General features: G+C 39.0%; 1 protein-coding gene across 7 annotated transcripts in view; it reads left to right on the forward strand.

The window, feature by feature from the left end:
- The window catches only part of LOC108699771 (serine/threonine-protein kinase MRCK beta-like), a 93,899-nt gene that overhangs the window by 20,076 nt on the left and 55,090 nt on the right, over window positions 1-18,733 (forward strand). For all 7 annotated transcript variants that reach the window (XM_041575004.1, XM_041575005.1, XM_041575006.1 and 4 more), the window contains exons 2-5: window positions 11,106-11,197; window positions 13,484-13,567; window positions 15,537-15,632; window positions 17,149-17,297. In XM_041575004.1, the coding sequence (XP_041430938.1) occupies window positions 11,106-11,197; window positions 13,484-13,567; window positions 15,537-15,632; window positions 17,149-17,297 (421 nt within the window). The remainder of the gene's footprint in view (window positions 1-11,105; window positions 11,198-13,483; window positions 13,568-15,536; window positions 15,633-17,148; window positions 17,298-18,733) is intronic.

Below are 18,733 nucleotides of genomic sequence, written 5' to 3' on the forward strand. Positions count from 1 at the left end.
CTTTGTGGATTTTTGCTGTGGCATAATGGCCGGGAAAGAGAGGAAGGGAAAAACTCTTTAAAATCCAATGTGCAGCTGCCGCATAGGAAGCAAACAGGATATGTGCGATTTGTAAGGAAGCTGCTATTTTTTTTTTTTCTCTTTCTTTAATGCATTGGATATGAACCTAGAAAGTATTTGTACTGCATTTGTGTATAAAGTCATTTTAAGATGCTGTCGTGTTTGTTGTGCTACAGCGCTATATACAGAATGTTTCCGGCATAATGACTCCCAGCCCATAACGTATACAATTTGAGTTTTGTAGATGTAGCTTCACAATATGTAGAAATCTGCCCTAGTATACCTTTTTTTTTTTTTTTCTTTTTTTTTGGGATTGTGGATAGTTCTGATTTAGCTCTGCAAATCCCTGACACCTCCCAGCAGTCAAGGAACTTGCTCTGTACTATCCCATGGGACAGCTATTAGTGGAAAGTGGTTTAAAGAAATAAAAATATAAAGTAGTGTTGCCCTGCACTGGTAAAACTGATGTATTTGCTTCAGAAACACTACTACTGTTGCTGTGTAGCAATGGGGACAGCCATTTAAAAGGAGAAAAGGCTCAGGTTACACAACAGATAGCAGATGAGCTCTGTAGAACGTAAAGTTATCTGTTATCCACTGATTATCCTGTGCCATATAACCTTTTTTAAGTTTCCGCTATTGCTACTCAGCAGCTTGTTTATATGAACTATAGTAGTGTTTCTGAGGCAAACCGATAAGTCTTACCAGTACAGGGCAACACTACATTATATTTTCATTACTTTAAAATAGGGATGCACCGAGTTCGGGATTTGGCCATGATTCAGCCTTTTTCAGCAGGATTCGGATTTGGCCGAATCCTTCTGCCCGGCCGAAACATAATCCTATTTTGCATATGCAAATTAGGAGCAGGGAGGGAAAACAAGGAAGTAAGTTTCCCCTTACCACTCCGGTATTCAGCAGAATCTTTTGCGAAGGATTCAGACGAATCCTTCGCAAAAGATTCAGACGATTCGGTGCATCCCTACTTTAAAACACTTACATTTTTTGGTGTTACTGTTCCTTTAAAAATCTGCAGTACAAAGCAATGTCAGTTATATTATCTATTGGTTTTTAGGATATTGCATTTATTTTGCATTATAAATTATTAATATCCATTGAAGCGGCACATCCAGTCAAGGGTTCTGCAGTCTTATCTTTGTATAGCAAAAAATACGTAATTATTTAAATTGGGCAAATGTTAGGTGTTTGTCCTTGCAAGTGGAGTTTCTTTCCATGATTTTGTTTGTTTGTTTTCATTTCATTAATGGGAAAGTACAAAAATAAAATGTTTGCCCAAAGCATAAGTAAGCCAACTCCATTTTCTAATGGCCATCCGTTTGGACAGTTTTTGCAAAAACTCATGCCTAAATTAAATATGGAGCAGCCTGTTTCCCATTGTTCAAGACTTTTCTAAAACCTTGTATAAACACCAGCTTGTGAATTCATTTTCACTTCTTCATTTTCACGTTAAGAAATAGTTTTTATAGTTCTTCAGTAAACCTGTTTTTTGCTCCTATGTTCTAGACCAGTGATCCCCAACCAGTAGCTCATGAGCAACAAGTTGCTCCGCAACCCCTTGAATGTTGCTCTCTGTGGCATCAAAGCAGGTGCTTATTTTTGAATTCAAGGCTTAGAGGCAAGTTTTGGTTTCATAAAAACCAGGTATACTGCCAAACAGAGTCTCCTGTAGGCTGCCAGTGCACATATGGGCTACTAATAGCCAATCACATCCCTTATTTGGCACCACCCAGGAAAATGTTTTATGCTTGCGTTGCTCCCGAAATCTTTTTACATCTGAATGTTGCTCACGGGGGAAAAAGGTTGGGGACCCCTGTTCTAGACCGTTTGTTTCCCTCTTTGCTATGTTGAATAATGCAATGTATGGGCGTGTTAGACATCATAGTCCTTCATTGACTTTTACAGAACAGAATGACCAAATGGATCAGCTACACCCACACAGTGAGAAAGTCCGAGAGAAAGGTTTCTTATTTTCTTGGTGTATGCTAGGTATTCTCATAGTTTAGCCTTAACCTAACTAACCGTTTATAGGCTCGCAGATAATTTAGCACAGACCAACCTTTACTATGACTATGTAGCTTGTTAAATGAGACAAAATAATAATAGTGCATATATCTGCCTTTTCATACTGGACATTTGCTAGCTTTATTATGGGCTGATACCAGAGTTTTGCTGTCCACAAACCATTTCCAGTGACCAGGTGAGCTAGCCATGCAGGTGAACTCGCAAGTCAAACCAGTGTGTGCCATTACTTTTAACTATTTTGGTAAGGCTATGGTCACATGTAGTGGTTTCTCTGCTGGCAGTTAAAACACCTGTCACTGAATAAAATTGTGCCTCCCCATTTTGCTCACTGCAGTATCCCACAGGCCTGGGATGTAGGGGGTCGATGAAGAAACTGCTTCATGGGACATTAGCTGACTACTTGTTGTAGTGATGGGCAAAATTTTTAGCCAGTGTTTTGGTGCCAAAAATGTCCATAGGATCCAATGTATTGTGCACTAAAATTGTAGTGTAATTGAAAAAGCCATCACAAAAAAAATCCCATAGACTTCAATGCATTTCGTTGAATTTTTTGGCAAATCAGTAAAGATTCTCTCATTTTTATTTAGGGTATTGGCTTACAAGCAATTTTAGGGTTGCGCGCGGGGCGGACCAGTGCTGTCGGCAGGCAGAACTGAGGACATGACGATCAGCGATTGGCTGATCACCATGTCATTAATTTCACAGTAGAGTCCTGCAGCGGGTCGGGTACCCGTGGGTTACCTGCAAAAACCTCAGTACCCTGTGGGTTGCGGGTAGACGTTCCGGGTGCGGCTATGGCCGCGGGTCTTCTCAATAGCGATTTTTACTCCTTTTTTGGGATCACGTCTAGTTCCAATGATGTCACTTCCGGTTTACAATGATAGCACTTCCTGTTTTACTCCTTTTTTTTTTTTTTTTTTCTGATCACGCCTACTTCCGATGATGTCACTTCTGGTTTACAATGAAAGCACTTTCTGATTCTTGATGGTCAGCAGGTCAGGGTTGCGGATAAGGTAATTGTGGGTCCAAGCGGTAAGAATGCGGGTTGGGGGTAAGCATACGGGTACGGGTTCCAAAAAATGGACCCGCGCAGGACTCTATTTCAAGGTCTTGTCAAGATTTCTTAATTTGCTAATCCGGACTGGAACTTTTAACCCGGGCAGCCCTTCCAAAAACCGGGCTGTCCGGGTGAAATGCAGGCAGGTGGCAACCCTAAGCGATTGCCAGCTTGATGGCAGGCAACAAAAGGCATGATATTTGGCTAAAAGTATCCTCTCCAAGTCTCTTTGGCACTGCCACCTTGGGGTAATGGCACACAGTGTGATTCCTCACATAATTGTGGGTCAGACTCAAAAATTTCCCAACAATTCTAGTCTGATTTACAGAAGCATGCAGTTATTACAGGAATACATTGGAGGCAATTATGAACCCACTAAACAGGAAAAAATGAAAGGGGTGGTTCACTTTTAAGTTAACTTTTAGTATTTTATATCATGGCAATACTAAGTAACTTTTCCATGAATTATTTGCTTTCCTTCCTCATCTGACTCTTCCCAGCTTTCTAATGGAGGTCACTGACCCTTTAGAAAACAAATGCTCTGTAAGGCAACAGATTTATTGTTATTGCTACTTCTTTTTACTCCTCTTTTTATTTACCCCCTCTCCTATTTATATTCTAATCTCTTATTTAAATCAGTGCATGGTTTCTAGGGTTATTTGGACCCTAGCAACTAGATTGCTGAAATGGCAATCTGGTGAGCTGCCGAATAGCTTAGAAACTAAATGAAAAAACAAAATAACTCAAAACCAGAAATAATAAAAAATGAATATCACCCTCTGCATCATACTAAAAGTTAACGCAAAGGTGAACAACCCATTTAAGCCACAAAACATAGAATTGGACTGTTTACCATTACTTTTGATGTAGTTTGTTGCTACTGAGTAGGTTTTCATGTGATATAGTCTATAAAGGGTCCACTTTGTGATATGAAAAAAAGGTAAAATTTGGGAAAATTGTAGTTTTTAAGTTGTTGCAGGTGTCCCTTTCTATCCCCCCCTCCACCAACCACGCATTACTTTCTGTCCCATGGTGACTCATACATAATAGTGTGAGAGCTTGCTTGGGTTTTGGGAGGGAGCTGCATTTCTTTACTTATTTATTCACCTGAAAAAACTGATCTTGTTTCAACTTGTATCCATTTTAGTTACATTCAATTTCATTTTTAAAGATGGTAGAAAACAGACATTTAGTAACACCTTGAGCTCTCTACAGCCCTTTAATTACATTGGCCCTTCAGATATATCAATTCCATTTAGTAGTATAGTGACAACCTGCTCAAGGTCACCACACCTCAAGTACATGTGCAACTTATATTGGTTGATTGTTATTATAAAGCAGAGAGGATATACTCGTTGTAAGTTATTTCTGTGTGAAGCAACATCAGTACTGCTTTCAAACAAGACATCTCTTTTGATAAGCCTTGTATTTTTTGGCTGCATTTTTTAAAAAAAGAAAGGCTTGCTCTCCCATCATTGCTATAAAAGGTCATCAAAGGCTCGGTCACTTTAAAGGAGAAGGAAAGGCTAAAACTAAGTGAGCCTTATCAGAAAGGTCCACCTAAATATACCAGTAAACCCTCAAAGTAATGCTGCTCTGAGTCCTCTGTCAAAAGAAACACCACATTTCTTTCCTTCTATTGTGTACACATGGGCTTCTGTATCAGACTTCCTGCCTTCAGCTTAAACCTCCATGCCCTGGGCGTGAGCATGCTCAGTTTGCTCCTCTCCCCGCCTCCTCCCTGCTGTAATCTGAGCCCAGAGCTATAAGTGAGCAGGGAGAGACTCAGGCAGGAAGTGATGTCACACCAAGCTAATATTGCAGCTGCTATACTAAACCAACAGAGAGCTTCTAGAGCTTTTTACTCAGGTATGGTAAAATATTCTATAGAATAAATATAGCATTCTATCTTGCACTATTGCAGCTAATCTATTGGCAATAACATGCCTCTGTAGCTTTCCTTCTCCTTTAAAGGAAATGTATATTTTTTTAAATACTAGAAAATAATCCCTAGTAGATAACAAGGTTAATTTCAAGATCAGTTCACTGCATATATTCTAGTCGATTAGGCCACAAATTGGATACTCTAGACTTTATTGCACTGAATCTCCCACTTTGAGTGTTCTTTCCCCAATATTGGAGTGCACACTTCATCATTTTGGTCCTTTCCTGTTGTAACTAACCACCAGTTTAATGAAAAGTCAGTAGAGCTGTTATATATCAAATAAGTTTTGTGCAGGTTAAGTTGTTAATGTATTTCAGCCATTCAGAAACCATTATGGCACTGTGCCTTGAGCTTCTCAGTGCTTCCCATATAGATTGTGCCTACTAAATAGAACAGTCTCTAAGGTCAGGGCACACGCTCCGATTCGGGGCAAAAAATCTCTTCTTCGGGGTGACTAATCTCCCAGTACTGCCTCCCGCCGGCTAGAATTTAAATCGCCGGAGGGATGGCACTCGGAGCGCTTTGTTTTCCAAAGTCACCCGAAGTTGCCTCACGAGAAAACTTTGAGCGACTTCGGATAACTAAGCGATCCGGGTGCCGCCGGCGATTTACATTCTAGTTCGGGGAGATTAGTCGTCCCGAAGAAGTGGTGATTTGTTGCCAGACTACTAATCTCCCCGAATCTGAGTGTGTGCCCTGACCCTTAAACCAACAATTAGCTTACATGGTGTTCTCTTATCAATGAGTGTTTTGCCTTTAGTAATCTAACAATGTTTAAGTAGAATGTTGTTTATGTGGGCAGTGCCTGCCTTTTAATGATGTACAGACTGATATGTGAAGCATATCTAATTGGTGTTTCATGCCTGTAGCAACTCGCTCCTGAAACAATGGTATTTTTATCTTACTGCAGGAGTCACTTTACACAAAATCAAATTAAAAAAACATAGCTTTGCGTAAGGGAGGATATTACAATGTTGAAAAATTATTACAATTGAAAAACAATGTTGCCTAGTTTTGCTAAAGAGCCTTGATTGGCACATATTAATGGCGCCCTTGTGCTAATTTTGACATATGGCATGTCTTTATACAGCCTATGAGAACCTATAACAGGGAGTTTTCCCTCTTCTTATCAACAGAATAGGTCTACTTTTGGGAAGAATGAGAAGTTTGTGGCTAGCCTTATCAAAATAAGCCAAGAAACCTGTTAACTGGAAATCTCTGAAAAATTATGCTGCCATTTCGCAAAGTGCTTCATTTTTAACTGATTTATTTTTCTATGTAAAAATTAGGCGACACCTTATACTTGATTCTAACTGAGCTACCCTAAATCAGTGTTTTGGTGCCAAAAATGTCCATAGGATCCAATGTGTTGTGCACTAAAATTGTAGTGTAATTGAAAAAGCCATCACAAAAAAAATCCCATAGACTTCAATGCATTTCGTTTAATTTTTTGGCAAATCAGTAAAGATTCTCTCATTGTTATTTAGGGTATTGGCTTACAAGCAATTGTAGGGTTGCGCACGGGGCGGACCAGTGCTGTCGGCAGGCAGAACTGAGGACATGGCGATCAGCGATTGGCTGATCACCATGTCATTCATTTCACAGTAGAGTCCTGCAGTGGGTCGGGTACCCGTGGGTTACCTGCAAAAACCTCGGTACCCTGTGGGTTGCAGGTAGAAGTTCCAGTTGCGGCTATAGACGCAGGCCGCGGGTCTTCTCAATAGCAATTTTTACTCCTTTTTTGTGATCACGTCTACTTCCAATGATGTCACAATGATGTTGATAAGAAGAGTTTTCCCTCTTCTTATCAACAGAATAGGTCTACTTTTGGGAAGAATGAGAAGTTTGTGGCTAGCCTTATCAAAATGTTAACTGGAAATCTCTGAATAATTATGCTGCCATTTCGCAAAGTGCTTCATTTTTAACTGATTTATTTTTCTATGTAAAAATTAGGCGACACCTTATACTTGATTCTAACTGAGCTACCCTAAAACTATATTTTTGTTGTTGTTTCGTTTCTACTATGCTTAAGACATTGTGTTTCACCTTATAGAAAGTCTTGTTTAGGCAATGGACACACATATGTTTAACTGTGGCGTTTTCGGCATGGTCCGCACCACGGTTTTTAAAAAAGCCGACTGATGCATATCGGTTTCAGGTTAAGGCTATGGCACTTCCGCTAGTGTATTTACACAGCTGTCCTGCAAAAAGCTATCCCAGATGAAATGATACCCTGGGCAAATGCCACCGTTGTCCATTTATTAAAATGACCCTGATTTCAAGCAAGTTATTCTGATTTTTAAAAATTATTTTTTTCTCACCAAAATATTTGTGGCAAAACAACCCTATTTTTACTAGATTTAAGATTACTTCTCAAGAAAACCCCAAGAAAATAGATTCCATACGTGTGTGTGTGTTTGTACCCATGCGTTTTCTGATATTCCTTTGCTGTAAAACTTTGCCCCAAATTCCCTCAGTGAAAGTTTCAGACAGACTTCATTTCATGCACTTTGGGCACTCCCCAAATTATTGTCATGATGAATCAGTGACTGGTCTCATATAATGATCTTGTCATCTGAACTTCACATACTTTTGTATAAATCTTGCATACCTACGGAAATGTGTATTGTTTGAGGGATTTGGGCAGAATGCGGAAAATATCTTTTTTAGTTGACAGTGAAATAAAAATAGTATGACTTTGCAGTTAGCTTTTTTTCCTACAGTGTTCTAAAAATATGTGGCTTTTATATAAGTTCTGATTATGAACTTTATATTCCTATACCAAAAACGAGCTGCCACTGTATGCACAAAACATTTGTGAATATTTGCCCTTTTGGCTTTGATTTGCCATATTGTAATACAACTTCTTGCTGAAAAGGTTATGCTTGCTGCAAGCATTTCCTAAAAGCTAAAATGAATATTAACAATGCTCAATTAAAATTTCAAATTCAATAACAGTGTAAGGAAGAATATTACATTGCTAAATGCAAATTTCTAATCTTATTTATGCAAAACATTTTTCTCTTTGATACTTTGATTACATTCCCCCACTAGCATGTTATAGAGCAGTGGTCCCCAACCAGTGAGTAACCATGAGTAACATGTTGCTTTCCAACAAGTTGGATGTTGCCCCCAGCGGCCTCAAAGCAGGTGCTTATTTTTGAGTTCCTTGCTAGTAGGAAAGTTTTGGTCGCATAAAAACCAGATGTAATGCCAAACAGAGCCTCCTGTTGTCTGCCAATCCACATAGGGCTACCAATAGCCAATCTCAGCTCATATTTTGTACCCCTGTTAACATTTTTCATGACTCTGTTGCTCTCCAACTTTTTTTTGCTTTTGAATGTGGCTCACGGTTAAAAAAGGTTGGGGACCCCTGCTATAGATTGTCCTGTTTTCTTATCAACATTTCAATTGATCAGAAGTTTTAAATGTCTTTTAAATTATTTTCCAGCATTAAAAAGGGGGTTAATGACCCCAACTGCCTAGAAAAAAAACTATTGCCCTGAGACTACAATATTAGAGTCAGGGCACACGCTCCGATTTGGGGAGATTAGTCAACCGGCGACAAATCTCTTCTTCGGGGGTGACCAATCTCCCCGAACTGCCTCCCACCGGGTAGAATGTAAATCGATGGCGGGATGGCACTCAGAGCACTTTGTTTTCCGAAGTTGCCCGAGCTTATCTCCCTGTATTGGAGCGTATGCCCTGACCCTTATTGTTGTTACCTTTTATCTCCTATCTTTCTATTAAGGCTAGTGATGTGTGGATCAGGAAAAACTGAACCGCACACGACCCTTACTTTCAAAACAGCCGGGTGACTGTACTCACTGTACTGTTCTAGAAAATAATATGCTGCTCTTATACTGACAAGCATTTGCTATGCACCGACGCAGTCTATAAAATTCACAAACCTTCTTCCACCGTCAGAAGAGGTTGCTAAACAGTTTCCGGGTTCGCAAAAACTATATTAAATTCACACAAAGGAACATTTGTTTGTCCGAAGGCATAACTTTTTCACATTGTGAATATTTTTGCCGTTACTTTTATTACGTTCCCCCATAAAAGTTTTAATCAGAGTGGGACTACCCATTTAACAGTAGGGCTGATGGAGCTCCAGATCCAATTTTTCAGTTTGCTGCTCTTCTCCTGGTTGCGATACGGTGGACATAACTTTTTTTTTTCTGAGAGAGGTGAGCCGTGTTCAGATTGGTTAAGGTTGTCAACTTTTTTTTAATTGGGAATTATATAAAATACTTCTGTTTAATACAGGGAGCTTGCTATTATGAAAATAGGTTGAAGCTGTAGACTTTGGGTGAATTAAGAATGTACGGAATGAAACCAGGAGGTTGTAGTAGGCATAATGTGATCTATTAATCCACCAGCACCATATCTTGTATTATCTCAGTGGCAATAATGCCATTCTTGCGGCATAGTTGATGATGTTTGAGGAAGGTGCAGAAGACTTTCATTTTCTTGCAATTCGTAGCCTAGCTCTACCGTGGAAAAATAATGCTTTATTAGTCTTCTAAGGGTAATAAGTCCATATTGTGCTTGCTGTACCTAATTTATGATTTATTCTTTTAGTATTCAGATAAGTTTTATGGTACCAAAACTGAAAGTAAATATTGTAAGGGTGTGTTTGATGAGCAGATTAGTCACAGACAGTTAACCTCATGAGTGCCAGCTGATCCAATAAACAGGTTGTTCAATTAGCCCAACACTGCAATGAAGATCTTGGCATGAAAACAAGCATAGGCTTTTTAAACATCATAAGCCACTGTTTAGACTCTTCTTTTGTGTTCAGTGTTTACGAATTTGTTGATGAAAAAATTCATAGTCCATGAAGGCTAACATCTTGGCAATTCCACCAGTTTCTTCACTGATAAAATTAGGAAGCTTTTGCTTTTAGCATGATCGTGATTTTGATTTGGGCCGATGGAGTGCTATCAATGCCACACCTATCCGTGTCGGAGGGCAATACCAAAGCTGAAAGTTGCTGTAGTTCCTCTGCTCCCATAACCAGATCTTCAAAGTAAACAATGCCATATAAATATATGCGGTCTGTTATGTGAGCACTGTTTGCACATGGATTTACCACTAGTGAAAAGATTGTGTACAAAGTAATTGTCAGTGGTGCATCCTCTTAACTGGAGTAGGTTGTGTCACAGGATTTTGCATTGATGCTAGTTGTCACGGAAAGCAGTAGATTTAATACAACACTAAGCAGAAAAAGTTCATCCATGAAGGATATATCTTACAGCTTTTTTGATTAAAAATCTGGTGATCTGGACATTTGAGCATTAAGAAAGATTACTGTAGATAGAAAAAGTTATTTTGTTTTTAAACTAGCCACAAAATCAAGTGGAGGAATAAAGAATGCGGTTTGGCCATTTATGTTCATAGCTAAATCCAGATGTGGGATGAGTAGCCATACACACAGTGTGGTAAAGCCAGTCTTTAGATCAGGGATCCCCAACCTTTTTTACCCGTGAGCCACGTTAAAATGTGTAAAGCGCTGGGGAGCAACAAAAGCATGAAAAGTCCCTGGAGATGCCAAATAAAGTCTCTGATTGGCTATTTGATTGCCCCTATCTTAACTGGCAGCCTACAGGAGGCTTTGTTTGGCAGTACCCCTGGTTTTTATGCCACCAAAACTTGCCTTCAAACCAGGACTTCAAAAAAAAAAACAAAAAAACAGCTGCTTTGAGGCCACTGAGAGCAACATCCAAGGGCTTGGTGAGCAACATGTTGTTCAAGAGCTACTGGTTGGGGATCACTTCTTTAGATGCTCTAAGCAATTAACAGAGAACAGCAGTCAAGTCCAACAAGATATTGTCGCAAAAACATACTCTTTTTAGAAGATGCAAACATTGTTCTAATGACACACTTTTCTTGTAGAATACTGTATGTAACAGTGAAACAAATTTACATGCATTGCCGGTATGGTAGTCCTAGGCATCTTAGATCATTTTTCTAATGTCTCCGTTTTCATTCTCACAGCAAAACCCTTCACAGATCTACTTAAGGGAATACAGCTTCACCGGGACGACTTTGAAATCATCAAAGTAATTGGAAGAGGGGCTTTTGGAGAGGTAAACAAGCAAGAAGAAATATTCATTTATTTATCCTACTTAAAGCACTTTAGCTGTATTATGTATTACAGGTACGGGACCTGTTATCCAGAATACTCGGGACCTGGGGTTTTTCGTATAACGGATCTTTCCATAATTTGGGTCTTCATGCCTTAAGTCTACTAGAAATTCATGTAAACATTAAATAAACCCAATTGGCTGGTTTTGCTTCCAATAAGTATTAATTGTATCTTAGTTGGGATCAAGTACAAGCTACTGTTTTATTATAACAGAGAAAAAGGAAATCATTTTTAAAAATTTGCATTATTTGGATAAAATGGAGTCTATGGGAGACAGCCATTCCGTAATTCTGAGCTTTCTGCATATCAGGTTTCCGGATGAGTGATCCTATACCTGTATAGGGATGCGCCAATTCCAGAATTCTGTTTGTGGTTTACCAAAAGCCTTTGACTGTTTCATATATGGCACAATCCTAAAATTGTTTGGCTGAACAGAATTCAAAGTCATATGATGTAAAATGAAACCTATGGGGGGGGGGGTCATTTACCCCAATAGAGGAGCAGGATAATGGAGGCCACAAAAAATTCCCCAATAGGTGCACTTTTATATTTTGGACAACTGAAAGAAACAACTTTTTGTTTACAGTGCATGATGTTTTTGATTTTTGTCAAATCTGAATTTTTACAAAAGAATTCTATTATAATATCTCTGGCCAAATGTTTTAACGGATAAGGTATTTGGGTTGCAAAACCTGCATGCCAATTCAATGCAGCATATTGTTGTTTCATTGCAGTATATTGTTCTGTTTGTTGGGAACCTGGATTTTTCAAACGTAATAATTTCAACAGCACTTACTAGTTAATTTCAGTGTCCTCTTATCGGTTTGCTATAAATTACAACAAAAACATTTTGTCTTGCCAGCTTTCCACTGCATAGCTTGAACTGTTGAGCGCAGGGCACTGAATTTAAATTTCAGTCTAGATTTATGAAACGTTTTAAAGGGGACAGTCAAGAAGAGGTTTTTGCAATTATAGATATAGAAGGAATTTGCATTTAAAAGTTGCCCTTAATGAAAATTTCCCTAAAATCCTTGCAAGCACTAGCCAGCCATTCCACTTCCTGCTAGTTGCTCAGAAGTAAGCAGTAGCTCATTTTACGGAGGACTTATCTTGGCTGTTAATTTCTTTTACTACCCTGAAACAGTTGGAAGAACCAGGAAGTTGGAAAGTGAAACTGAAAATATTTTTTATTCTTTAGAGCAAGAAAAAAAAAAGTATCAAAATATAGTTGTTCCTTGAATCAATAACCAAAAAGTAAATTCAGCTCATGACCTGTTTTTTTTTTTTTTTTTTTTTTAATTTGTGGTGTTTTTGATGACCATGTCACTAAACAAATAAAAATAAAATGAATAAAAATCAAGCGACTGACCCCTGTTTGAACATTCATTCAGGTTTTTCTACTTTATATGTAAAAACTGTTCTTTTGGGGGGATTTTGAAATGACTTTCCTGATTCTGTCCGAGTATGCTTCTATAAATTGACATACTTAAACATTTGGCTTTGTCCTTTATTTGCTATTTACTTTCATCAGTCAGAGTTTCAGAATGGCAGATTCTGGATGCTTAGATCTATAATATTGATTGATTTTTGTGCATTTATTTTGTCTAAAATCATGGCAAGTAAATCTTACCTGCTGATTGGCTGCTATTGGTGGCCTAAACGATGTCTATTCCCCACTGATTTCACCATAAGGGGTACAAAAGTATGTTGTGAACAATACCTCTTTAAACAATCTGAATAATGGGTAATGGAGCCACTTATGGGCAACACTGTACTGTTTGGGTCTGCAGGCCTTCACCATTTTGAGTACTTTTGCTGTTGCTCACCTATTGCTACGCATGCGTATTAGTGATGTGCGGGTCGGGATTTTCCCGCCGGATCCCCCGGCTTCTGGGTTCCTTTTATAGACCCTCACAGCCCCGCCGATACTGTCTCAAAAGGGGCGGGGCACACAGGCACGTGCCTATAAAAGTTCAACTCGGAAGCTGGCATTTGGAAGGTCGTGGATGGGGAGAGCAGTCAGAAGTGCTCAACCCGCCCACGACCCGGAAAGAGGGGTACGAGGTCTGGCTTAACCCGCCCGACTCATGGGTAAACCCGCGGGTATCGGCTGGCCTGCACATCACTAATGTGTACATTGGGGAGTTGCAGCTCAGTAAATGCCTGGAGAACTTCAAAATGCTAGTTATTGTAATCCTATTCGTAATAAGTGATTTATTTATTTTAGGTTGCAGTTGTTAGATTGAAAAATACCGAACGCATTTACGCAATGAAAATACTGAACAAATGGGAGATGCTTAAAAGAGCAGAGGTAAGAAAATGCAAGTTGTCATTAAAGATTTCTGTCTGGGGTCTTCATTAATCCAATGCATGGGAATCTGACAGTCCCTTCTAGGCATTCACTGTTCCTTATAACCATGTTTCATGCTTTAAACAAGACTCCTTGCACTACCTTTAAAACTGATTTCTATATTGTCTGCTTTGCTGCTGGCCTTTTGGATCTTGCTTCATTGCCTTGCCAGACAACACTCAGCACAGCATAGATCATGGAGGAAATATCCAACTAAGGTGCTGGCAGGAGATATTCTGATCTAGGGCTCAACCCTTTACAAGAGACCCAGTGCATATAATACACACTTGAATAGAAGAGTTATATATACAAATATCTATACCAAACTAACTGATCTTAAGGTCCCAATAGCCTTGGAAATTATGCTTGTCCAGAAAGTTGTCCAAGCCACTCATACATTAATAGAATCTGACATCACAACATCACCCAGCAGAGTATTCCACAACCTCACTGCCCTCACTGTGAGAGAACCACTTACACGGCTTCAAATGAAAGTTATGTTCCTCTAATTTAAAAGGGTGGCCCTTGGTTCATTGATCTTTTATATAGGAAAAAATAGATCCCCCCAACTAGGTTTATTGTGAATAGGGGCACGTTTACTTTGGGTCGAACATCAAGGTTAATTAACCCTCGATATTCGACTGTCGAAGTTAAATCCTTCGACTTCGAATATCCAAGTCGAAGGATTTAGCGCTATTCGATCCGAAGGATTTTAATCCATCGATGGAACGATTTTCCTTCAATCACAAATTGGCTAGAAAGCCTATGTGGACCTTCCCCATAGGCTAACATTGAGGTTCGGTAGGTTTTAGGTGGTGAAGTAGGGGGTCGAAGTTTTTTTTTTAATAAGACAGTACTTCGACTATCGAATGGTCGAATAGTCAAACGATTTTTAGTTTGAATCGTTCGTCGATGGTCGAAGTAGCCAAAAAAAACATTCGAAATTCGAAGTATTTTTTATTCTATTCCTTCACTCAAGCTAAGTAAATGTGCCCCTAGGTGTGACCTCAATCGAAAGAGACTAATAACAAATACAACTTTATACATTTACACTCGGGGTTTACAGTTCAATAATTTCCTGAGAATTATATAGTCCACAGTCGACTCAATCCATTGGTACAGACACTGCTCAAATCTGTACTATTCTCAAATCCAAACATTATTACTTCAGCAATGTGGCACTCCATATTTCAGATTCAACAATCCTTCCTCAGTACATGCACCAAAGGAAATATTTTGAAGCAGAAAATGTTGTACCATATTTTCCCACAAAGGTGTTTTATGTTTGAATTCGTGACACAATCACATGAGTGCTAGCCAACTTCTTCATCCCAAAGTCTTTCTTAATGCTGAGAACACACAGCATGAGACTAATGGTGGCCATACACGGGCAGATAAAGCTGCCGATATCGGTCGTTTGGACCGATTTGACAGCTTATCTGCCCGTGTATGGGGGCTTCCGACGGGTCTTCCCGATCGATATCTGGCCACGATATAGATCGGGAAGGTTGGATTTTTACCCGACCGACCCGTCGGGGCCGCTTGGCGAATCGTAAATCGATCGTTCGCCCATACGGCCGAACGCTCGAATTACCCCAGATATAGCCACGCAGTTTAGTGGCATATCGGGGAAATATCCGCTCGTTTGGCGATGTCGCCAAACGAGCGGATCTTTAAGTCTATGGCCACCTTAAAGGCACTAGTAGGGTTGCCACCTGGCTGGTATTTTGCCGGTAAAAATGATGGCGGATTCCAATGTAATTAATAGAGAAAAAAGATAAATATATAGCAAGGCTGGTATTTTTTTTTGCAGAAAAGGTGGCAACCCTAGGCGCAAGAGCAGAGTTCACTTTACCATCCAAAAAAAATTTGCTTGATTGACTTTTTTGTGTAAATATTTGTTTTCACAATATCTTTTTTGACATTGTAGACGGCTTGTTTCCGGGAAGAGCGAAATGTGTTGGTAAATGGTGATTGTCAGTGGATCACTACCTTATATTATGCCTTTCAGGATGAGAACTATTTGGTAAGCCATGGATCTCAGTGATAGATACCTCACTCTTATCAAACATTGTGCTAGTTTTTTTTTTCTCTGAATACTAAAAGATATACTGTTACTTCAAAAGAAAAGATGCCCTGTTTATAAAAGGTGTATATTTTGATTTACAAAATATTACTGTACATCGGCTTAATAATTTGTTGGAAAGCTTTTCTAAAAATAGAGGTTTTGAATATCATATTGCATACACTAACTATAATCTTTGGTTATTTTTAAGCAATTCTTTATTTTGTAGTCTTTGGCTAATGACACACATGATGGATTTCAACCTGTGCAAAAGCACTCAAATTAGCCCCTGCCACTTCCCAACTGATTTGAATAGGATATGACTGAAAGTCTGAAAATCTAAGGCTTGTTTTCAGGCTGAAAATTACTGGTGTGGGTTTTGCACAACCTGAAAAACACAGACTGTAATATGCTCAGAGTGCAATACATTTTATTATTATATTTGTAGACAAGGTGAATGGCAGTAACCCTTGTATGTATTTATGGTATTGATAATTAGTCCTTCTCTATTGCACGTAACAATTTATATTTGGGGGTTATTTTCTATTTAATATTTTTATATTTATATGTTTATTGGCATTTCTACTAATAGTGATTTGTTTTTGGGTATTAATTTATTGCTATGACTCTGTCTATAAATAATAACTTACCAAAGAAGCAAAATTAGCTGTAAATGAATTCCGGTTTGAATGGCCCATGTCTGATGTCCCTTAAAGGGATACTGTCATGGGAAAAAAAAAATTTCAAAATGAATCAGTTAATAGTGCTGCTCCAGCAGAATTCTGCACTGAAATCCATTTCTCAAAAGAGCAAACAGATTTTTTTATATTCAATTTTGAAATCTGACATGGGGCTAGACATTTTGTCAATTACCCAGCTGCCCCATGTCATGTGACTTGTGCCTGCACTTCAGGAGAGAAATGCTTTCTGGCAGGCTGCTGTTTTTCCTTCTCAATGTAACTGAATGTGTCTCAGTGGGACATGGGTTTTACTATTGAGTGCTGTTCTTAGATCTACCAGGCAGCTGTTATCTTGTGTTTGGGAGCTGTTATCTGGTTACCTTCCCATTATTCTTTTGTTTGGCTGCTGGGGGGGGGGGGGAAATGGATTGGGTGATATCACTCCAACTTGCAGTACAGCAGTAAAGAGTGATTGAAGTTTATCAGAGCACAAGTCACATGACTTGGGGCAGCTGGGAAATTGACAAAATGTCTGGCCCCATGTCAGATTTCAAAATTGAATATAAAAAAAATCTGTTTGCTCTTTTGAGAAATGGATTTCAGTGCAGAATTCTGCTGGAGCAGCACTATTAACTGATTCGTTTTGAAAAAAAATTTTTTTCCCATGACAGTATCCCTTTAAAGTTTATTCTTGTGAAGTGAAAATCCTGTGGAACCATTAGAAAAAGACAAGATTAAATTATTTCACTTAACAAAGCATAAATTGTCGTTCTTTTTTCTTTTTTTTTTGTGCATAGTATTTAGTCATGGATTACTATGTAGGTGGAGACCTATTAACACTTCTCAGCAAATTTGAAGACAGACTTCCTGAAGACATGGCTAGGTTTTATCTTGCTGAAATGGTGCTTGCTATCCACTCCATTCATCAACTGCATTATGTGCACAGGTACCAAACCTTTTCTTTCTCGGCTGTAAGTTCATCATTTCAAAGTAATGCTCTTTCCTTCACAGAAATAACCCATTTTTTGGCCAATGCAGAAGGAAATCAATGGTAATGTTCCAGTTCTGGGGTGATACAGCAGGGAAGAATATTGAACACGTCCATGGATTTCTCAGTAAATATATTTCTAATGGTGCTATTGACATGACATTTACACCAGATGTCAGTAACAATCCAAGTAATCCACACATCCGAAGAACTCAAAACAAATAAGTCCATAAATTAAGTTGTTTAGTAAAGTGGAATGACACTAGGAATAAGTATGCTTGCTGAAATTTATTTAATACTTAGTAGAAAAGCCTTTGTTACTAATCACTGCTTCAAGACGTCTCTTGTATGTAGAAACTAGTCACATGCATTGTTCAGCTGAGATTTTGGCCCATTCTTTCACACAAACTGTCTTGAAATCTTGAAGGTTTCAGAGGCCTCTCTTATGAACTCTGATCTTCAGTTCTTTCCATAATTTTAATTGGATTCAAGTCGGGTGATTGACTGGACCATTCTAGCAGCTTTATTTTCTTTCTCTGAAACTTGAGAGTTTCCTTGGCTGTGTGTTTGGGATCAATGTCTTGCAGAAATGTCCACCCTCATTTCATCTTCAGCATCCTGGTAGATGGCAGCAGATTCTTATCAAGAATGTCCTGGTACATTTCTCCATTCATCCTTCCTTCAATTATATGAAGTCTGCCAGCACCATATGCTGAAAAACAGCCCCACACCATGGTGTTCCCACCTCCAAACTTCATTGTTGATATGGTGTTTTTGGAGTATCGTGAATTCCATTTCTTCTCCAAACATGGTGTGTGCAATGACATCCAAAGAGTTCAATTTCGGTCTCATCTGACCAGACAATGTTCTCCCAGAATTTCATTGGCTTGTCCAAATGTTGTGCAGCAATCTTTAAACAAGCTTCAACATGCTTTTTCTTCAACAGTGGAGTCTTGTATGGTGAGCGTGCATAGAGGCCTTGTCAGTTTAGTGCATTACTTATTGTTTTCTTTCAAAATGTACCTGCTAATTCAAGGTCTTTCTGAAGCTCTCAGCATGTGATCCTTGGCTCTAGGACAACTCCTGATTATTCTTTTGACTCCTCTGTCAGAAATCTTGCGAGGAGCACCTGATTGTGGGCAATTTAGGATGAAATTATGTTCTTTCCACTTCTGGATTATGGCCCCAATGGTGCTCACTGGAACATTCAGAAGCATAGAAAGTAACCGCCATCAATATGTTTTGCAACTATAAGCTTGTGAAGGTCTTGGAAGGGCTCTTTGACTTTACCCACCATGAGATGCTTCTTGTGTGATACCTTGGTAATAAGAAACCTATTTACAGGCCATCAATTAGGACTAAACCAGCTGATATTAATTTGCGCTGATAGGGGG

The sequence above is a fragment of the Xenopus laevis genome, chromosome 8S (assembly GCF_017654675.1).
Source record: "Xenopus laevis strain J_2021 chromosome 8S, Xenopus_laevis_v10.1, whole genome shotgun sequence".
Lineage (NCBI taxonomy): Eukaryota > Metazoa > Chordata > Amphibia > Anura > Pipidae > Xenopus > Xenopus laevis.